General features: G+C 43.7%; 2 protein-coding genes across 2 annotated transcripts in view; both read right to left on the bottom strand.

Moving 5' to 3' along the window:
- Positions 1–4,969: 4,969 nt before the first annotated feature.
- Positions 4,970–8,728, bottom strand: LOC139205743 (tripartite motif-containing protein 16-like). Its single transcript, XM_070836039.1, has 2 exons — positions 6,612–8,728; positions 4,970–5,974 (listed from the first exon to the last, which is right to left on the bottom strand). The coding sequence occupies exon 1, from the start codon at positions 8,691–8,693 to the stop codon at positions 6,993–6,995; it is 1,701 nt and encodes a 566-aa protein (XP_070692140.1). The 5' UTR covers positions 8,694–8,728; the 3' UTR covers positions 4,970–5,974; positions 6,612–6,992.
- Positions 8,729–17,184: 8,456 nt separating this feature from the next.
- npr1b (natriuretic peptide receptor 1b) overlaps positions 17,185–20,487 on the bottom strand; it is a 92,010-nt gene continuing 88,707 nt past the window's right edge. Inside the window, exon 21 of the mRNA XM_070836028.1 lies at positions 17,185–19,976. Within this exon, the coding sequence (XP_070692129.1) occupies positions 19,831–19,976 (146 nt within the window). The 3' untranslated portion in view covers positions 17,185–19,830. The remainder of the gene's footprint in view (positions 19,977–20,487) is intronic.

Below are 20,487 nucleotides of genomic sequence, written 5' to 3'. Positions count from 1 at the left end.
ATTTTCTGCATTTCTGGGCCAAAAAGTCCAACTTTTTAATGAAGGAAAGTTCTGGAAAAGTCACTTTGAGCATTTATTGCAAAAACAGAAATCAAAATGTGTTAATTAAAATCCAACCCAGTGTTTTTTTATCCTCGCAGACTTCCCTGATCTAAAGTGTGTTTTAAAATGATCTCTCTGACAGAATTTATTGAATTATTGGGGCAAGTCTTTTTTTTTTAAGGATTAAAAATGTGTTAATTCACCAAACTAGTATTTTTATAACATTAATATTATTCTGGTTAAATGAATCCCTGAAGTGCAGCTTGTCATGTTTCATTCCTGGATCGTGGAAAAGCAGCTTTTATTCAAGGAAAGTCCTGGAAAAATCAGGGAAGTTGAATGAAAAGGAAAATGTGTGAATTAAATCCAAACCTGGAAGAACAGAGTCGGATCTCAAGCAGGTTAAAAGTGTTTTGGTGGGTTTCCATGTTCACATTTCCAGCCTATGAAAGACGACAACATTCAGAACCAGTCTGGCTCTGAATGTTGTCCTTCAGCTCGTCTCGTCGTCGTTTGTGTTGCCGACCTCACCGGGAAAGCCGGAGGAGATCCACCTCAGGAAAGACTCCAGAACGAGAGACGTCCCTCTCAGGATCCCGATCGGCAATGTAGGTATCATCTCTGATGACTGATGTTTTAATAATTCTCAGCGGATGTCTTCAACAAATTGTCTTTCTGTTCATCAGTGATGGTCCAGTTGAGGCGCCTCGACTCAGACGTTTAAATCCGTCTTGGGGATCAAACCTCTCCAAAGCCTGACCTGCAGGCTGAGGACGCTGAGGTGAGGCAGCAGTGATCTCCTTTCTGTATTTCACCAGGTGTTTATTTGTCCCTGAGCCGCTCTGAGAGCTGGACCGGAGGGACGACCACACTGCAGACCGAAGTAATATCATACTGCTAATCTTTTAGTCACACTCCTATTGTTAGTGCTGTAGTCACTGCTAGTACGTTGGTTGCTGTTTGTGTCGTCTCTTCTGTCTCTGTTCTGTTCCAGGTTTCTTCCTGTTAAAGGGGAGTTCTTCCTCCACTGTTGCTCAATATAACATCTGATGCAGCTCATGAGGGGATTCTTGAATCCTTCATGTTGAATCCCTGAATCGTTGGTCTCTCTCTAATGAAAGAGTTTGGTCCAGACCTGCTCTTTATGGAAAGAGTCTTGAGATAACGCTGTTGTGAATTGGAGCTCTATAAATAAAGACTGATTGATCGAAGCCTCGCCGCTCTGGACCGGGACTAAACTGAAACTCTGAAGAACACGGCGTTACTGACTGTTAGGTTAGTGTTTGTGGCAGAGATAAAGGAGAACCTGAAACACACCAGGAAACTAAAGAGATTTATTAGTGAACTACACTCCTCACTAAGAGTCAGGGATGTTCAGCGCTCAGGTGAAGTCTCAGGATGAACCTAAAATGCTTTCTCACCTTTCCAGGTGAACTTAATGTGACCTTCTCTAAACTCTTGAATGTCCAACTGTTCAGTGTCTCAGTACTTTCTGCACCAGCTGCTGTTCTCTAACAAGAAGCTTCACAGCAACATTCACAGCAGGTTTGATCCCTGAATCCACCAATACATTTCCTGCTTCAGGTAGAATTGGTATTTAAACAGTCCTCCTCATCGAGCTGTTCACATTCTGACATCATGAGACAGGGGCGCCCCCAGAAATTTTTCACAGGGGGGGCCAGATAGGGCCATTGAAAATCCTGGGGTGGCACACCAAAACCAAAAACAACAACGGAATTTCAAGAAGAAAAGCTGCTGTAAGTATTGAGTCAAAATCGATGTCAGTATGAGAGTTAAGGAATCACATACTCATATACTTTCTAATTTTACAGTTAGTGTTACTCAGATGTACATGGACTAATGCAGGACAAGCCTGTTTTATTTAGTGTTGGTTTGTTTGTGAGTTAGGAAATTCATTGCTCTAATAGGGTAGTTGTATTATACAGCTTTACTATTAGGGAGTAGATTCATGTAATGAACTAAACAGTAACAGGGAACAAGTCTACTCTAGTTTAAAAGCAGCACACAGAGGCCTTTGATTGTTTTCAGTACAGCTTTATTCTGCTGTAAACATGTAACAGACTGTGTCCACTAAAGCATTGTCTTTGACAGTAGACATTTGACCACAGCTCTGAGAGGATTCTAGCCATGTGTGAGCACTGTGCCAGTCTTTCTTGAAGCCTCGTCTTCTGCCCCCTTGAAGAGCACGAGGGGCCCCTCTGATCCTGACTGGGAAATATCTGTGATGAAACATGAGGACGATAAGTTACTCTGAATTTAAAATAGCAGCAGCAAAAACAACAGTAACAACATGAGTAGCTGTTCATAGTAATCAGATTACAGTTGTATTATGGACCCACAGTCAGTTCTGTTCTGACTGTTCAAACTCTTCTACCAGTAAACATGAACAAGAAGCTTTCTGTTGTTGCACCAGGATTCATAACTCAGTGTTGACACCTTGTTACCACACGTTTATCCAGGTGAAGTTACTCTCTTGCCATTCATTTCCTCATGAGGGACCCTGTTCTCAGCTCACCTGTTGGTCCATCAGTAGGATGATCAGCTGTGTCCTGTCTGACCTGCTGTCTTACTTCTTCATGTTCTCAGCTCACCTGTTGGTCCATCAGTAGGATGATCAGCTGTGTCCTGTCTGACCTGCTGTCTTACTTCTTCATGTTCTCAGCTCACCTGTTGGTCCATCAGTAGGATGATCAGCTGTGTCCTGTCTGACCCTGCTCCTCTGCCCTGCTCTGTCTCTGTCCCTGTCTGCTCATGGGTTTGCTCGGCGGTCTTATCTTGTCCTGCATCATCACACGTATGGAAGAGATGTCCGTAGACTTTCTCTTCATTGTCTGAAAAGTGCCGTAGCATCACGGCACAGGTGCTGGTGATCCTTAACACGAGCTAATGAGATGCTCAGTAACGGAGAGCAGCCAGCAGGAGGTTCAGCACAGACACAGTTTACCAAACACACACTATTTGTTCTAAAAGTAAGTACAGTTTGACTGACTTACCTGTTGGTAGTCTGCTCGTCTCAACAGCTGCCGTTGAAAATGACTTCCACTGTCCCTCTCTGAGTTTGAGTTTCAGTGCTGCCTTCACTTGCACTCGGACAACATAGTTACAATTTGCGAAATTCTCAAATGTGAACTTGACCTATCAGAACTGGGGGGGGCAAGCATTTTTCAGGGGTGGCCGTGGCCCCCCCTGGCCCCCTCTTGACGGCGCCCCTGCCTTTAGCTTTAGCTCTACCTTTATGCTTTAGCTCTACCTTTAGCTTTAGCTCTACCTTTAGCTTTAGCTCTACCTTTATGCTTTAACTCTACCTTTAGCTTTAGCTCTACCTTTATGCTTTAGCTCTACCTTTAGCTTTAGCTCTACCTTTATGCTTTAACTCTACCTTTAGCTTTAGCTCTACCTTTATGCTTTAGCTCTACCTTTAGCTTTAGCTCTACCTTTAGCTTTAGCTCTACCTTTAGCATTAGCTCTACCTTTATGCTTTAGCTCTACCTTTAGCTTTAGCTCTACCTTTAGCTTTAGCTCTACCTTTATGCTTTAGCTCTACCTTTAGCTTTAGCTCTACCTTTAGCTTTAGCTCTACCTTTAGCTTTAGCTCTACCTTTAGCATGTTGCAAAGAGCATATTTTTCTTCAACGTAACCTTTTGTATTCTACTATTTGAACCAACGTGGGACTGAAATATACAAGTTATACTAAGTTCACCAACAGATTACTGTCACTTGGTTCGTCTCACATGGGATTTATCCTCCTTTATACTGCGTGTAAAGAATATCTTATATTTTGAATGGTGTGTGTCGGCCTGTGACGGACGTCTCAGTTTGTTAATGCGACGGAGCGTCTCCTCCTCTGTTCTGTCCTGCAGCAGAGGACGGCTCGGACGACGACGAGCCGCTCATCAAGATGATCAAGAAAGCTCCGACCGACGAGCAGCTGAAGGAGACGGTGCAGAGTCTGCTGAAGGAGGCCAACCTGGAGGAGATGACCATGAAACAGATCTGCCAGAGGGTGAGGAGCCTGAGACGGACTGGCCGTCGACGCGGAGAGAAATAAATCTGTCGTGCTCTGAAATAAGAATAACACCGCTCTTCCTTCCTTCCTGTGTGTTTTTAGGTGTTTGACACGTACCCAGACCAGGACCTGACCGGCAAGAAGGACTACATCAAACAGACCGTCAAATCTGTGTGCACACACACACACAGTTCATGAGTACAGACTGAAACTACCGCCGTTTCCTTCAAGGGATCCCGTGTCATTTTTTCCTCACTTCAGTGGATCCATGTCAGAGTTATTTACTGGTGAACTTTGAACTTCTGACCGTTTTCCTTGTGCCGCCAAACTACATCAAAACTACAGACGGTCTTCAACTATTCAAAAAGTCCTTAAGTTATAAGAAATCGAACAGTTCACGCGACTGTCGTCCTGTTTTTAGAAATATTTTCCGCCCGTCGCGGCGTTCAGATGAAGCCGGGTCGCTGAGTCCGCCTGAGTCCCGTTTCTTCCGTCCTCTAATAGTTTCGTGTTCAGTGATATTTTTACTCGACTTCAAATTACAGTACGGGATGATTTTATTAAAGTGGGACAGAAATTCAAGGATCTACAGTTTTCTTTTGGGTTTCTCTAAAAGTGTAAAGATCTGAATCTGAACCAGTGTTTTCGGTGTTAACTGATCCTCTTTGATCCTCGTGTCTCAGATTTTCTCCTGATCGGAGCTCTTTGCTTTAACCCTCTGAGCTCTAAACGCTGCTGCTTCTTCTTCTGGTGACGTCGTTTCTCGGAGGACCTTCTTCTTCTTCATGTCCCTAAAATGTGTCCGACCTCAGCTAGAAGGTTCCAGAAGTCAGTGAAGCAGAATGAGTGAGAAAAGACTTCAGACTGGAGAAACATGGAGGAAATCCAGGAATCAGACATGTTGTTCATCAGAGGAGACTTTAATTCAGAAACCCAAAGATTCAGGAATTCAACATTAAGGATTCAAGAACACGAGCAAACAGCAGAGATTATATTAGGACACAGTGGAGGAAGAACTCCCCTTTAACAGGAGGAACTCCCCTTTAACAGGAAGAAGATCCCCTTTAACAGCAAAAACTCCCCTTTAACTGGAGAAACTCCCCTTTAAATGCAGAAACTCCCCTTTAAATGCAGAAACTCCCCTTTAACAGAACTAACTCCCCTTTAACAGGAGAAACTTCCCTTTAACGGCAAGAACTCCGCTTTAACAGGAGAAACTCCCCTTTAACAGGAGAAACACCCGTTTAACAGGAAGAACTCCCCTTTAACAGGACGAACTCCCCTTTAACAGCAAAAACTCCCCTTTAACTGGATAACACCCCTTTAACTGGAGAAACACCCCTTTAACAGGACGAACTCCCCTTAACAGCAAAAACTCCCCTTTAACAGCAAAAACTCCCCTCTAACAGGAGAAACTCCCCTTTAACTGGAAAAACTCCCCTTTAACAGGAGAAATTCCCCTTTAACAGCAAATACCCCCCTTTAACTGGAGAAACTCCCCTTTAACAGAACTAATTCCCCTTTAACAGGAGGAACTCCCCTTTAACAGCAGAAACACCCCTTTAAATGCAAAATGTCCCCTTTAATAGCAAAAACTCCCTTCAAATGCAAAAACTCCCCTTTAACAGCAGAATCTCCCCTCTAACAGAAGAAACTCCCCTTTAATTGGAAAACTCCCCTTTAACTGGAGAAATTCCCCTTTAACAGCAAAAACTCCCCTTTTACTGGAGAAACTCCACTTTAACAGGAAGAAGACCCCTTTAACAGGAGAAACTCCCCTTTAACAGGACAAACTCCCCTTTAACGGCAAGAACTCCCCTTTGACTGGAGAAACACCCCTTTAACAGGAAGAACTCCCCTTTAACGGCAAGAACTCCTCTTTAACAGGAAGAACTCTCCTTTAACTGGAAAACTCCCCTTTAACTGGAGAAACACCCCTTTAACAGGAAGAACTCCCCTTTAACAGGAGAAACTCCCCTTTAACAGGACGAACTCCCTTTAACAGCAAGAACTCCCCTTTAACTGGAAAACACCCCTTTAACTGAAGAAACACCCCTTTAACAGGAAGAACTCCCCTTTAACACGACGAACTCCCCTTTAATGGCAAAAACTCCCCTTTAACTGGAGAAACACCCCTTTAACAGGAAGAACTCCCCTTTAACAGCAAAAACTCCCCTTTAACAGGAGGAACTCCCCTTTAAATGCAAAAACTCCCTTCTAACAGGAGAAACTCCCTTTTAATTGGAAAAACTCCCCTTTAACTGGACAAATTCCCCTTTAACAGCAAAAACTCCCCTTTAACTGGAAAACTCCCCTTTAACAGGAGGAACTCCCTTTTAACAGGAAGAACTCCCCTTTAACAGCAAAAACTCCCCTTTAACAGGAGGAACTCCCCTTTAAATGCAAAAACTCCCTTCTAACAGGAGAAACTCCCTTTTAATTGGAAAAACTCCCCTTTAACTGGAAAAACTCCCCTTTAACAGGACAAATTCCCCTTTAACAGCAAAAACTCCCCTTTAACTGGAAAAACTCCCCTTTAACAGGAGGAACTCCCTTTTGACAGTAGAAACACCCCTGTAAATGTAAAATCTCCCCTCTAACAGCAGAATCTCCCCTCTAACAGCAGAACCCTGGAACAGACCCAGGCTCAGAGGGGGGGGGTGCACACCAATCAACAGCCATAATAATAATAAGATCAACTGTAGAGCTGACAGCAGGACTGTGACTAATAATGATCAATAAGGTGACAGTGAAAAACATGACAATAGTTCATGTTGCTGATCGTCGGCCGCCAGAGGAGACGTCAAAGTCCCGCCCACGACGTCTGACTGACAGGTGATCTCAGGTAAAGAAAGGCCACAACAGTCGGCTCTCAGCAACAAACAGGAAGTCAGAATGAGCTGAAGAATTAAATCACAGAATCTAACCCAGCGTCCCTGAAACCACCTCTGACTGTCTGAGGTTCATGAACTCAACAGAGTCTCCATAATAGTAAATCCAGACTCCAGCGTGTAGCGGCTGAGTGAAGGAGGTCTGGACTCTGTGGAGGAGAGTCATGGTCTCAGAGACGCTGTAGAAGGACAGAACACCTGCTCTGTGGTCCAGGTACACCCCCACTCTGGAGGACCGAGGACCTGAGACGGGAGTTTTGACACTGTTGTGATAAAACAGATAAATGTTTGTGTCACAATACAACGACCAAGATTTGTCATTGTGTCCAAGTACAGAGTCATTTGTTCTCCCGTCTCTCCTGATGCTCTTGTATGTGACGGCTACACTAAACCTCCCTCTGATCTCCACCTCCCAGTAACAACGTCCAGTCAGACTCTCTCTGCTCAGGACCTGAGACCAGTTAGTGAATCTGTCTGGATGATCAGAATAAGACTGTTGTTGTTTCACTAATGTTACTTTTCTGTTCTCCTCAGACAATAACAGATTTCTATGAGCTGTGTTTGGATCCAGTGTGATCTGTTGAGCATATCTTAAGAATCCAGCTCTGGTCGTGGGCTCTGGTTGAGGCAGTGAAACGTCCACCTGAGTCACAGTCAGTGAGATGTTTGTCCAGTGGTCCCTCAGAGCGTCCTGTAGTTTCTCTCTGAGCTCTGACACAGCAGCCGTCACGTCCTCAAAGTGTCTCAGAGGACGGATGTTGATGCTGGATGAGTGTGTGTCCTCTCTGAGAGCTGGCAGTGATCTGTAGCTGTGGACAAACTGGCTGTGATCCTCTGTGTGTGAGAGCTCCTCCAGCTCGGCGTCCCTCCTCTTCAGCTCCCTGATCTCCTGCTCCAGCTCCTCCTGAAGCTCTTTGACTCGACTCACTTCGGCTTCCTGCTGGGATCTGACCTGCCGCTTCAGCTCAGAGCTCCTTCTCTCCATCAGACGGATCAGCTCGGTGAACGTCTCCTCGCCGTGCTCCACTGCTTCATCGGCAGAGCTGCAGATGTCCTCCACCTCCTGCTGGAGCTCCTTCAGGTCTTTCTCTCTGTCCTGGATCCTCTGCTGGATGTTCAGGCGACTCCTCTCCAGCTCTGTCTGCCTCTCAGTCCTCTCTGCTGCAGCTGACACTGTGTCGTGGCCTTTATGTTGGTCCTCAGGGCAGAGATAACAGATACTCTGCTGATCGGTGCGGCAGAACATCTTCATCACCTCATCGTGACGAGAGCAGATGTTCTCCTGGAGCTTCCTGGACGGCTCCACCAGCTTGTGTTTCTTTAATGCAGCCACTTCATAGTGAGGCTGCAGGTGTTGCTCACAGTAAGACACCAGACAGACCAGACAGGACTTGAGGGCTTTCAGTTTCCTCCCAGTGCAGAAATCACAGGCCACATCTTCAGCTCCAGCGTAGCAGTGATCAGCAGGAGCAGCCTGGAGTCCCGTCTTCTTCAGCTCCTCCACTAAAGCTGCTAACATGGTGTTTTTCAGCAGGACAGGCCTCGGTGTGAACGTCTGCCTGCACTGAGGGCAGCTGTACATCCTCTTCTCATCCTCTCCATCCCAGTGGGCTCTAATACAGCTCATGCAGTAGCTGTGACCACAGGAAGTCGTCACCGGATCCTTCAGTGGATCCAGACAGATCGAACAGGAGAAGGTTTCACGGTCCAGCTGGACTCCTTTCTGCGCCATTTCACCTCTCAGAGACTCAACGACTGTCTGAGTTTCATTTCCTCGTAACTGAAACCGGTTTGATCTGAACTTGTTGGTCCCACCCATCTTCAGACTGAGAGCAGGAGGAAGAGGGAGGAGTTATCAAGCTCTGACTGACTCTGAACGAGGGAGGAAAGTTCAGACTGACAGCGCTGCTCCTCTTCCTCCAGTGAAAACCTGCTTCCCTTTGAAAACACTGCAGTCTTTAGTTTTAAAGGACTTCCTGCCTCCTCAGGCTCCATATTTCTCAAACTCTTCCTCATATTCTGCTCAGTTTCATGTTGCAGCAGCAATAACTGACAAACATGACAGTAAAACTCTGCCCTCTGACTGCAGAGCGGCTTTATTCCACTTTACTGAAGAACAAGACGGACAGAAATGTTAAAAAGAGGCGACATGGAAACAGGATCATTTAGAGTTATTGCAGATTTATATCATGGCCATCAGTTTTCTTTAGCTGAACACATTTTACCTCTCTGTCACACTGAGATTGTTGCTGAACAGAAAAGGAAGCCGGCCTCGTGTTGGTAAACAGTCTTTTTAAAGCAGTCTGGGACTCCAGGATCCGTCTGGTTTCACACTGAGCCGAGCGGCTCCGGCCTCGTCCACCTTCTAGTTTTCAGACCCAACGTTGTCCTCTGAGGTTTGGTGTTTGGCAGTTTCTTTTTTTAATTTTATTTTATTGCAGTAAATTGAGCACAAAATCCTCAAAGTGTTCTTCTCTGACTTTATCACCACCTACTGGCCCGGCACGCTTGTTGGAATCCCAGATTTTTGTGAAACAAGAAGAGAAAAATGTCCGTTTAGGAAAATAAGCGTATACGTGTGAACAAGGGTCAGTGTGCTCTCACCTCTGAGGACTTTCTGCCAGAAATCGTTACCCAGAATGCATTTAAATCCCCCGTGTGAACAGCGCCATGACGTTCGCTGCTCCTGTCGGCCTGAAACGACACAAACGGCTGCACGTGGACGTAGTTTCCTCAGCGGTTGTTGTTAATGAGAAGCTTTAAACCCTTAAAATGTGTCTCTATTGAAGGCTACGTGCTGATGCTACATTCACGTCAAGCAGATTTACAGAGGAACGAGGTGGTTAGCGTCGCTGCTAGCTTTGTGGGCGCACCATGTGAAATCAGCTGCTCGTATTGAGCTGCACACATTTAGCAGTTTAATAAGCGAAAGCAGATCAATTGTGGAAAAACAGCTCAGAGACTGAAGAGAATGTTTCTGTCCAAACAGCAAACGAAGAACATCAATGCAGATATTTGACGTTTTCATGCAGACAAACATCAGTCCAGGTGAACAGAAGTGGTCCTGAGCGGTGGAGCAGACACAGGAAGCAGCGCCGCCTGAAGACGCTCAAACATCTGCAGAACAGCATCAAAGTCCCGCCCACGACGTCTGACTGACAGGTGATCTCAGGTAAAGAAAGGCCACAACAGTCGGCTCTCAGCAACAAACAGGAAGTCAGAATGAGCTGAAGAATTAAATCACAGAATCTAACCCAGCGTCCCTGAAACCACCTCTGACTGTCTGAGGTTCATGAACTCAGCACAGGATCCAGGACTATAGTGAATCCAGACTCCAGCGTGCAGACTGACTCGTTGTTATATTTGATTTATTTACTAGAAGTCAACCAGGGGAAACTAGTTTTCATCAAGGAAACAATCACTGGCAGCAGTTGTAAAATAAGATTTGGTTCAGAATAATTCAAACTTCTACATATTTATTCTGAAATATTGATTATAATTTCATTTGGCTTGTGTTTTCAGTGGAATCGTTCCATAAGATGGTGCCGTACCAACATGCTTTGATCACTATTTTGAATTTTCCCTTCACCTAAAAAACTTTGTGGCTCAATAAAAACTACTCAGGCTGCAGATAACTTCCATGCAAAATAACTTTAGTGTGAAATTTTACTCACATGAACATTAATACAGAGAAATTATTTATATTTAAAAAATATAAATAAAAGTAGATCCAAATGTGAATGCATAATTGTACTAAACTACCTGGTGTGTGTTCACCTGAACTACTTTACAAACAGGAACTTGAATCCACATCAGAACAATGGAAACAATAACAAATAACTTCTCTCCAGTCGTTAATATCTCCTGCTCATTGATCCAGCGTTAAATGTAAATGTCTTCAGTCCGGTCGGGCGGCGCTCACTAATATCTCCTCCCCTGATGCTGCACACCTGTAGCTGCGTTCACCTGAAGGCAGCGTGGACGACTCAGACTCGTGGGGCACACAGGTGACACCTGAAGGCATCACGGACAATTTGCATATAAGAACGACTCGCAACTGTGAATCGGTTCTCATCGTTCACTTAAAAGAGCCGTTCAAAAGACTCGACTCGTTCGCCAACGTCACATCTCTCAGCTGGATCTTCATCACGCTCCTCTCCCTCACCCTCTCAGTGTTTTCCCTCCTTATTTTACTGCATTGTAAATAAAAACGTCGATGATATTCCCCCACAAACCCAGCGACCCATGAAGGCCTCTCCTCTGCACCTGCAGGCGTCACACAGACAGGAAACCACCAGACTGTCATTTCACTTCATTTATTTAAAACATCCCAATATAAGAGAAAATTACACATTTCTGAATTGCTCTATTTACAAAAACATACATTCTTTCACATCTACTTACAGTTGACATGGTTGTTCACTGCAGAGTCTCCGTCGAGCCCAAGAGGTTTCAGGTTTACAGTCCCAGGTTTGTTGGCTCTAGCTTAAATTACGTCGCTGTACAGTTCATGTTTGTTTTCTTTAAAAAGGCACTAAGAAAGGACGAGCTAGGACACAACATTTGATGAGGAACTGTAATCCAACAACGGGCGGCGGAGCAAAATCATAAATAGCTGTTGGCTTTGGCAGTGATCCAACTGAAGCTCATTCAGCGCTGAAACATTTGTTTTTCTTACATATGAACAGACATTTTGTTTTTAATACACTGAGGCTGATCAATAAATACAAGCACTTACAACGAAAAGCAATTGCAGGCAGTTTTCCTATGCGAGTCAAGTTTTCCAGGATTGTAACGAGAGCGTGCAACCGGGTCGCACCGATAGAGGAGAAGGAATGAAAACGGGAATCGTTGAGCCACAAACAGGTCGGGAGCATTTGGGGGGAGAAACAGAAGAAAAACAAAAACAAGCTACCTTCAGGTTTCAGGACGTTTGGCAGCAAATCAAGTGTCCGATTGTTCCGGTGGCTCGTAGTTCATCACTTTTGTCCTCTGCTGAGAAGCCAAAAGCTACAAGTTGACGCGCAATCGACAGGGAATTCAGGCGAGGGTCATTTTTCATATCAGTTTGTGATAAAAACGTAGAGAAGGAGGTTTTCCTGAGAATCTGACTGAAGCACCACCTGAAAGCATTTAAGCCTCAAGCTCAGGAATAGCAGCAGTGAAACTCCCAGACAACACCTGACAGGTAGAACAAGCTGCTGTACTCACAATCCCAGACTTCAAAGAGACCAAACACAGCACGTGTGTGTGTGTGTGTGTGTGTGTGTGTGTGTGTGTGTGTGTGTTCTTCACACATGCTCTGTTTCCTCTTTGTTTTCTCTTCGCCTGCTGAAAGTACAAACTTCACACTAAACTCAGACCTGCAGCTCGTCTCTCTCTCACCACTTTATTCCACTTTACTGAAGAACAAGACGGACAGAAATGTTAAAAAGAGGCGACATGGAAACAGGATCATTTAGAGTTATTGCAGATTTATATCTTCCTCGTCACTGAAAACCGGTTTGATCTGAACTTGTTGGTCCCACCCATCTTCAGACTGAGAGCAGGAGGAAGAGGGAGGAGTTATCAAGCTCTGACTGACTCTGAACGAGGGAGGAAAGTTCAGATAAGATAAGATATCGTTTATTGATCCCTCAGTGGGGAAAATTTGCTGTTACAGCAGCTCAGGGAGAAACAGACAAAAAGCAAACACTTAAAGGATTAGAAAATTAAATAGCAAGAAAATTAAATAGCAGAATATAATATATACAGTGGTTAACACCTATATACACAAAGAAGCAGTTATGTACCCAAACAAAATGTAATTACAGGAAAAATGTTTGGACTCACAGGACTTCAGCTTTCTACTTGTGGATCAAACCGTGGACATAAATAGTTGATGAACTCACTTAAACTCCTTTATTTTCCTGGACTTTGCTTTGTTGTTGTTCTGTTTGGTGGTTTTGCTCCGTCAGTCACTCTAATGAACCGTGTGGAGAAATTTACCAGCTGATTAAAGCTCTACCTTTTTTCAACAACATCGTCTTCATGTGGTCTGAAACCTGTTTTTGTTTTAGCTGTTTTACTAAATGACCTTCGTCTGTGATCTGTGTGGAAGCAGCGCTCAAACTGCTGCCGTGAAAATGTTCCTTCTGCAGGCTGTGGAGTTAAAAACGGGAAGAGAAAGTCCTGGAAAATCAGGGAACTTTGTGCATCTTATTTAAAAACAACAAAGCCTGTATTTAAATGAGTAATTAATGCAGTAATGAATCAGTCTGGGATCCCTGGTCTGATGATTTTCTGCATTTCTGGGCCAAAAAATCCAACTTTTGAATGAAGGAAAGTCCTGGAAAAGTCACTTTGAGCATTTATTGCAAAAACAGAAATCAAAATGTGTTAATTAAAATCCAACCCAGTGTTTTTTTATCCTCGCAGACTTCCCTGATCTAAAGTGTGTTTTAAAATGATCTCTCTGACAGAATTTATTGAATTATTGGGGCAAGTCTTTTTTTTTTAAGGATTAAAACTGTGTTAATTCACCAAACTAGTATTTTTATAACATTAATATTATTCTGGTTAAATGAATCCCTGAAGTGCAGCTTGTCATGTTTCATTCCTGGATCGTGGAAAAGCAGCTTTTATTCAAGGAAAGTCCTGGAAAAATCCGGGAAGTTGAATGAAAAGGAAAATGTGTGAATTAAATCCAAACCTGGAAGAACAGAGTCGGATCTCAAGCAGGTTAAAAGTGTTTTGGTGGGTTTCCATGTTCACATTTCCAGCCTATGAAAGACGACAACATTCAGAACCAGTCTGGCTCTGAATGTTGTCCTTCAGCTCGTCTCGTCGTCGTTTGTGTTGCCGACCTCACCGGGAAAGCCGGAGGAGATCCACCTCAGGAAAGACTCCAGAACGAGAGACGTCCCTCTCAGGATCCCGATCGGCAATGTAGGTATCATCTCTGATGACTGATGTTTTAATAATTCTCAGCGGATGTCTTCAACAAATTGTCTTTCTGTTCATCAGTGATGGTCCAGTTGAGGCGCCTCGACTCAGACGTTTAAATCCGACTTGGGGATCAAACCTCTCCAAAGCCTGACCTGCAGGCTGAGGACGCTGAGGTGAGGCAGCAGTGATCTCCTTTCTGTATTTCACCAGGTGTTTATTTGTCCCTGAGCCGCTCTGAGAGCTGGACCGGAGGGACGACCACACTGCAGACCGAAGTAATATCATACTGCTAATCTTTTAGTCACACTCCTATTGTTAGTGCTGTAGTCACTGCTAGTACGTTGGTTGCTGTTTGTGTCGTCTCTTCTGTCTCTGTTCTGTTCCGGGTTTCTTCCTGTTAAAGGGGAGTTCTTCCTCCACTGTTGCTCAATATAACATCTGATGCAGCTCATGAGGGGATTCTTGAATCCTTCATGTTGAATCCCTGAATCGTTGGTCTCTCTCTAATGAAAGAGTTTGGTCCAGACCTGCTCTTTATGGAAAGAGTCTTGAGATAACGCTGTTGTGAATTGGAGCTCTATAAATAATGACTGATTGATCGAAGCCTCGCCGCTCTGGACCGGGACTAAACTGAAACTCTGAAGAACACGGCGTTACTGACTGTTAGGTTAGTGTTTGTGGCAGAGATAAAGGAGAACCTGAAACACACCAGGAAACTAAAGAGATTTATTAGTGAACTACACTCCTCACTAAGAGTCAGGGATGTTCAGCGCTCAGGTGAAGTCTCAGGATGAACCTAAAATGCTTTCTCACCTTTCCAGGTGAACTTAATGTGACCTTCTCTAAACTCTTGAATGTCCAACTGTTCAGTGTCTCAGTACTTTCTGCACCAGCTGCTGTTCTCTAACAAGAAGCTTCACAGCAACATTCACAGCAGGTTTGATCCATGAATCCACCAATACATTTCCTGCTTCAGGTAGAATTGGTATTTAAACAGTCCTCCTCATCGAGCTGTTCACATTCTGACATCATGAGACCAAGACGACACCTAACAGTTGATCAGCAGCACCTCAACACTGGAGGCTTCAAACAGGAAGTCCTCAGACGGAGGTGTTCACTGAGCTTAGAGGGTCACAGAGTGTCATCAGGAGGTTGGAACAGTGATACAGAGACTGGAAGAGTCACAGAAAGGAGAGGAGTGGACGTCCTTTGGCCACGTCCCAATTTATTGAGACACTGACATGTTCTGTTGTGGTTTACCCTCCACTGCTGGTAGATTTTCTTTCAATAAATTGTTTAAGATGAAGAAATCACCAGTGTATGCTTCTACTTAAATGTCCTACTTTCATGATATAATATCACTGTAGCAGTAACTTTTTATATTTTCCATACATTTCACCTGAAAGTCGAATATCTTGAACTTTTGGTGAGTATAAGGTTTCTGAAGGGCATCGGTCGCCAGTTCTGGGTGGATTCTGTCACAGGTTGTGGTTTCTTGGGCCAACCTGAGCTGCCATCAGGCTCTGGAGGAAGGACGCTGTGGATGAACTAACCTCAGGTAAAGATAACTCAGTATTTATGGGTCTTTCTTTGTCACTGCTTCGATATAATCCAGGCTGATAACTTGTGCTTCTATCTGCTCCACAGAGTCGACCACGGTGCAGAACACTGGTTTAAACTGGGACTGAGAAAATGTAAGTTGACGTTTGAGTGCCAGTTAAACAGAAAACACAGTTTATTGTTGGTTTTGGGGATATTTTTCATCCAGTAAATCACACGGTGAAACGTGGAAATAAAAGAAGCACGACGCTTCGATTCATCTTTCAGATCAAATACTTTGATATTCACCGAACACGTCTGTGCATTATTACGTTTATATATACAGAGCTGAACAAAGGTATCAGACCTCCACCCAGTGGAAGGTGTTTCCCTCCCCTGCCCTAAATTAACAGTATTACTGATCACCAGATTATTTCTTTAGTTCCTGTGATGGTTAATCCTCCAGTATGTGCAGCTCTTTAATCACAATGATGGATCTGAAATGATGGAAAAGGAATCTGGAGTAGAGGAACTGATGGACTGGACAAGTCAGAGTCCAGACTAGAATCCTACTAGAACAGATCTGGGATTTATTGGATTAAAAAATAGATCACACACTAATTTAATCCAAAGCAAGTCTGAGGGAACAGCTGGGAACTATTTGGAACTCAATAACAAAAGAGACGGTGGAAAAGTCCATGAAAACAATCAGGGAGGTCAAACTAGATATTAAGATTTCTGGTTAAAACATGTGAATAAGGACTATTTAGTTGTTCCAGTTTGTTATTTGCCTAATAAATAAAAATACAATGTTTAATTTGAAACAAGTTTTTGACAGATTTCTAACATATTTGTGTTTTTATGACAGCTGGTCTGAGACACTTGTTAACCACTGTATATACGGTCAGTTTTCCCCTGAAAAGGAGGCAGGTGGAGGTTTATAAATCCTTCTCATCCCTAAAACCTGAAGAGTTTTCTCACGTCCACTTCCCTCGTGTGGAAGTCGGTGGTCTAGTTATCACGACATGAGATACATCAGTAAATATCCCACTGGTGGATTTGGAAGTGTTTTTCTTAAGAAAAGCAGATGTTGCTAACAAGCGGCTGAATGAGACTACAGGGGAGGTCGAGGACGATAAACGTCTGGTCCAACCTGTGCTTGTGTTTGCAGACTAACTTCCAAGCTGCAGATGAATCCGTTCACAGTATTTCACACAGTGTTGTTCTGTCAGATTGCCGTGGGGGTGACGCTGAAATCTGGAAAACAGGAGAAATGTGGTCTCTTCTCTTAGTTCTCGTCAGTATTACTTTACTTGTTACTTACTTGAAGGACTTATTGGGGCAGCCTGATAATAAGGAAGAGAAATAATCCAACCTGGAAGTGACTCATGTGGACTAGTGTTTCTGCATCATCTGATTTTAGCAACATTACCGAGATGGAAAAAGGCAGTTCTAGAAATGTGTTTAATGTGGGAGTTAAAGGACAAATCCTGATCAAATCAGACTCCCAGATTCCTCCCAGTGCAGCTGGAGGCCACAGTGATGCCACCCAGGGCAGATATGTTGGTAGGAAAGGTGTTTAGAGCAGAATAACTTCAGTTTAGTTTGAGTTCAGCAGCAGAAAGTCGCTGCTCATCCAGGACTCTGAGTTTAGCCAACTGACTGGCTTCATCTGGCTTTTACAGCTGATGTTTGTAGCTTTTTACTATATAAACCATTGTTTTAACCCTTTATTGCCAAATAAGATCAACAACAATAATAATAAGCAGTAACTCTTTTAGCATATAAAAGTTACACTGATACAGCATAAAGCGCACACAACAGAAACGTTATAATCCACGTCATGACGCTGTGAGCGTGAACGATCGTTTTCTTATTCAGAAAAATATGTGGAGAAAAAACTATCTTCATTTTTTTATGCTTTATTGCACTTTTTAGCAATTAGTTTAGTCAGTCTGGACATGAGTCTGTACAGGTGATTAAAACTGGGGATATAAGGGGCGTGTTGATGTCTAGCTAATATTCTCCACTTGTGTGTATCACAGTTTCTATCACTGTCACTATGTTATATTTTCTATTCTGTCTGACAAACAAAACACAAACGTGTTTATTTAACTTACAGTAACACAGAAAAGCATCTTTCTATTTGTTCATCAGTCTGTTTTTTTGTTAATGGGTTCAATTAAAGTGTTTTTACCATAATAAATAGAAATAAAGTGAGTTTATTTAGTCTTTTAATGTTCTTCTTCCCTCTGAGACGTGTTTTTATCGTTTGGTAAATCTTAACTGAAGTTTTAAAGTAATAATTGTTAAACTGTGACATCATCACACCACATCTGATTTCTTTCTTTTTCTTTCTTTACATTTCAGCCACATCAGAGAACAAGCGGCTCTGCACAGCACTTTATTCAGGTCAGTACAGACGGAAACAAACTGAAGCTGCTTTTTGTTTTTTGTTTTTTAGCCTGATGCAAAAGTGCAACATGGAGTGAGAACAAAATACAAAGGAGTTCAAACCCATGTGTGAAAAACTTGGCCGTCAGCGACGACAGAACGTGCGACTCTCTTTAAATGAAAGCAGGTTATTGACGAACAGACTGAGCGGCAATAATGAGCTTTACTCTTCAGCAGAAATGACACGTACGCTCTAAAACACTCCACATGTGACGGCACTATAGAAAAATATCAGGGCTTTTGGTACAGGAGGACATTTTGAGGCTATTTGAGTCCACGAATGTGAGTTTTCTGATGTGTTTGGTCCCTCCGACGGCTCGTTTCGGTCAGGAAGGCGTCGCAGGTTTGATCCCCGACAGTCCGCTCTGCAGACGTGTTGTCATCTCCTCAGACTGCTGTAGGAGTGAAGGTCATTGAACTGCACAGATGACGGAGAACAAAAGGGGCCTCGTGTGACGGTTCCCTAATTAGCAAAACTTCATATAAGTGTAGCTTTATATTTAAAAACAGAGGGAGACGTTTGTACGTTTACAGAGATCTTCAAAAGAGCTGCAGCACAGTTCTTTCGGCTTCTCCTGACAAAGCCAGTCAAAGCGGCGTGGCGTTTACTGACACTGTACGTTCAAACACGCCGTCACAGTTCATCTGGCCGCCGTCGGGTCCTGTTTTAAAAACGCTCTGCTCTGTTCGGCACCACAGGAAAGCAGCTCTCTGAAGGAATCGGGGAAAGTTAACCAGACGTACGTTTGCCACAAAAACTGTAAAAATACTGTTTGCTGTTGCTTTGATGGAGTTTGTTTTTCAGGTGTGGATGTGTTCACGCCAAAAACCTGAAACCCCACCGGTCCGGATTCAGCCGTCCTTCACGTGGCTTCAAATCCCACCAGGAGAGTTTCAGAGAGTTTCTCCTGCTGATCTTTCTGCTCAGGTTCAGCTGGTTTGGTCCTTAAACTGATGTTGGAGCTTCTAAACAGGCTGCGTTTCTTCTTCTGCTGCTGCTTTAAATGTGTTTCTAACGGGATCAAACAGGCTGCGTTTCTTCTTCTGCTGCTGCTTTAAATGTGTTTCTAACGGGATCAAACAGGCTGCGTTTCTTCTTCTGCTGCTTTAAATGTGTTTCTAACGGGATCAAACAGGCCGCGTTTCTTCTTCTGCTGCTTTAAATGTGTTTCTAACGGGATCAAACAAGCCGCGTTTCTTCTTCTGCTGCTTTAAATGTGTTTCTAACGGGATCAAACAGGCTGCGTTTCTTCTTCTGCTGCTGCTTTAAATGTGTTTCTAACAGGATCAAACAGGCCGCGTTTCTTCTTCTTCTGCTGCTTTAAATGTGTTTCTAACAGGATCAAACAAGCCGCGTTTCTTCTTCTTCTGCTTTAAATGTGTTTCTAACGGGATCAAACAGGCTGCGTTTCTTCTTCTTCTGCTGCTTTAAATGTGTTTCTAACAGGATCAAACAGGCTGCGTTTCTTCTTCTGCTGCTTCTTTAAATGTGTTTCTAACAGGATCATTTCTCCTTTTTGGACTAAACCAGCTCCCGTATGGCTCCAGTGCATCGACACATTATTCTCCAGCCTCATTTCCAAACTCTAATCAAACTTCTCTCACTCGTTTACGTAAACTGGTCCCTGATTCAGACCAGAGCAGAGGAATTGTAGGTGTGAAAATGTGAAATGGTAGATTTGGCAAACAAACGTCTGGTTAACTCCCCCCACCTGCCACGATGAGACGGCCTCCGACACCTGTGAAAAACACACTTTCTGATCCTCGTCTTGTGTTTTTGTTTTGTTTCTTCCACACTTGAATGTACCAGAACGTTCCTCCGTGGTGTGAAGTCTGAAACCTTCCGGGTGTCTTTAATTGGGAAACAGAAGACAACCAGGAGGTGGAGAGACCTGCAGGAGGATACGTCTGTGGAGATGAACCTCCGTCCTCCCCTCTGTGGTGGGTCGTCATTGGCTCTCGCACTCTCCCAGCAGCCAATAGGTGGTCATCTTTCCTTTGCCCTTGATGTCGATCTCTCCTCTCAGCTCCAACTGGAAGCAGTTGAACTCCAGCAGGACGTCGCGGGTCGTCGCCGACACGTGGATCTTCAGCGCTGCGCAGAAAACACACACAGGTACACCTGGAATAATTTACATCTTCTTCATCACACACACAGTGAGAAAAATAAAAACATGCTGAGTTTTATTTGAGGTATTTAATAATAATATTGCTCTCTTCAAAGCCACCAGACTCCATTGACAAAAACAGTCATTTTATCTGGCAGAACACAGGAGCTGCTGGTCTGCTGCTGCCTCTATCGGTCCGATTGTCTGTGTCACTGTGTGTTGCACAAATATTGTGTCGTATCCGAACTGACCCTTTAAAACACCAAAGGGACACAGTGACACAAAGAAACAAACTGATCGAGGCAGCAGTGTATTACTGTAAAATCCCTGTTTTAGTGAATGTAGTCTGGTGTGTGTGCTGTTTGTGGTTAAACCAAAAGGATCTTCCAGGTCTCTCTCTGTAGGGATCCTTTCCATGATGCTGTCACACATTTAGAATAACACTCTGAGCCTGTCAGTGGATCAAACAAGTCGTCTCTACACCAGAATCTGTATAAA

The sequence above is a fragment of the Pempheris klunzingeri genome, chromosome 8 (genome assembly GCF_042242105.1).
Source record: "Pempheris klunzingeri isolate RE-2024b chromosome 8, fPemKlu1.hap1, whole genome shotgun sequence".
In the NCBI taxonomy this organism is placed as follows: Eukaryota; Metazoa; Chordata; class Actinopteri; order Acropomatiformes; family Pempheridae; genus Pempheris; species Pempheris klunzingeri.
The sequence above is the reverse complement of the archived record's forward strand: the minus strand, read 5'-3'. Positions and strand labels throughout refer to the sequence as shown.

Bases quoted from the DNA above. Each gene is read 5' to 3' on its own strand.
- LOC139205743 (XM_070836039.1), bottom strand. From the start codon at position 8,693: ATGGCGCAGAAAGGAGTCCAGCTGGACCGTGAAACCTTCTCCTGTTCG.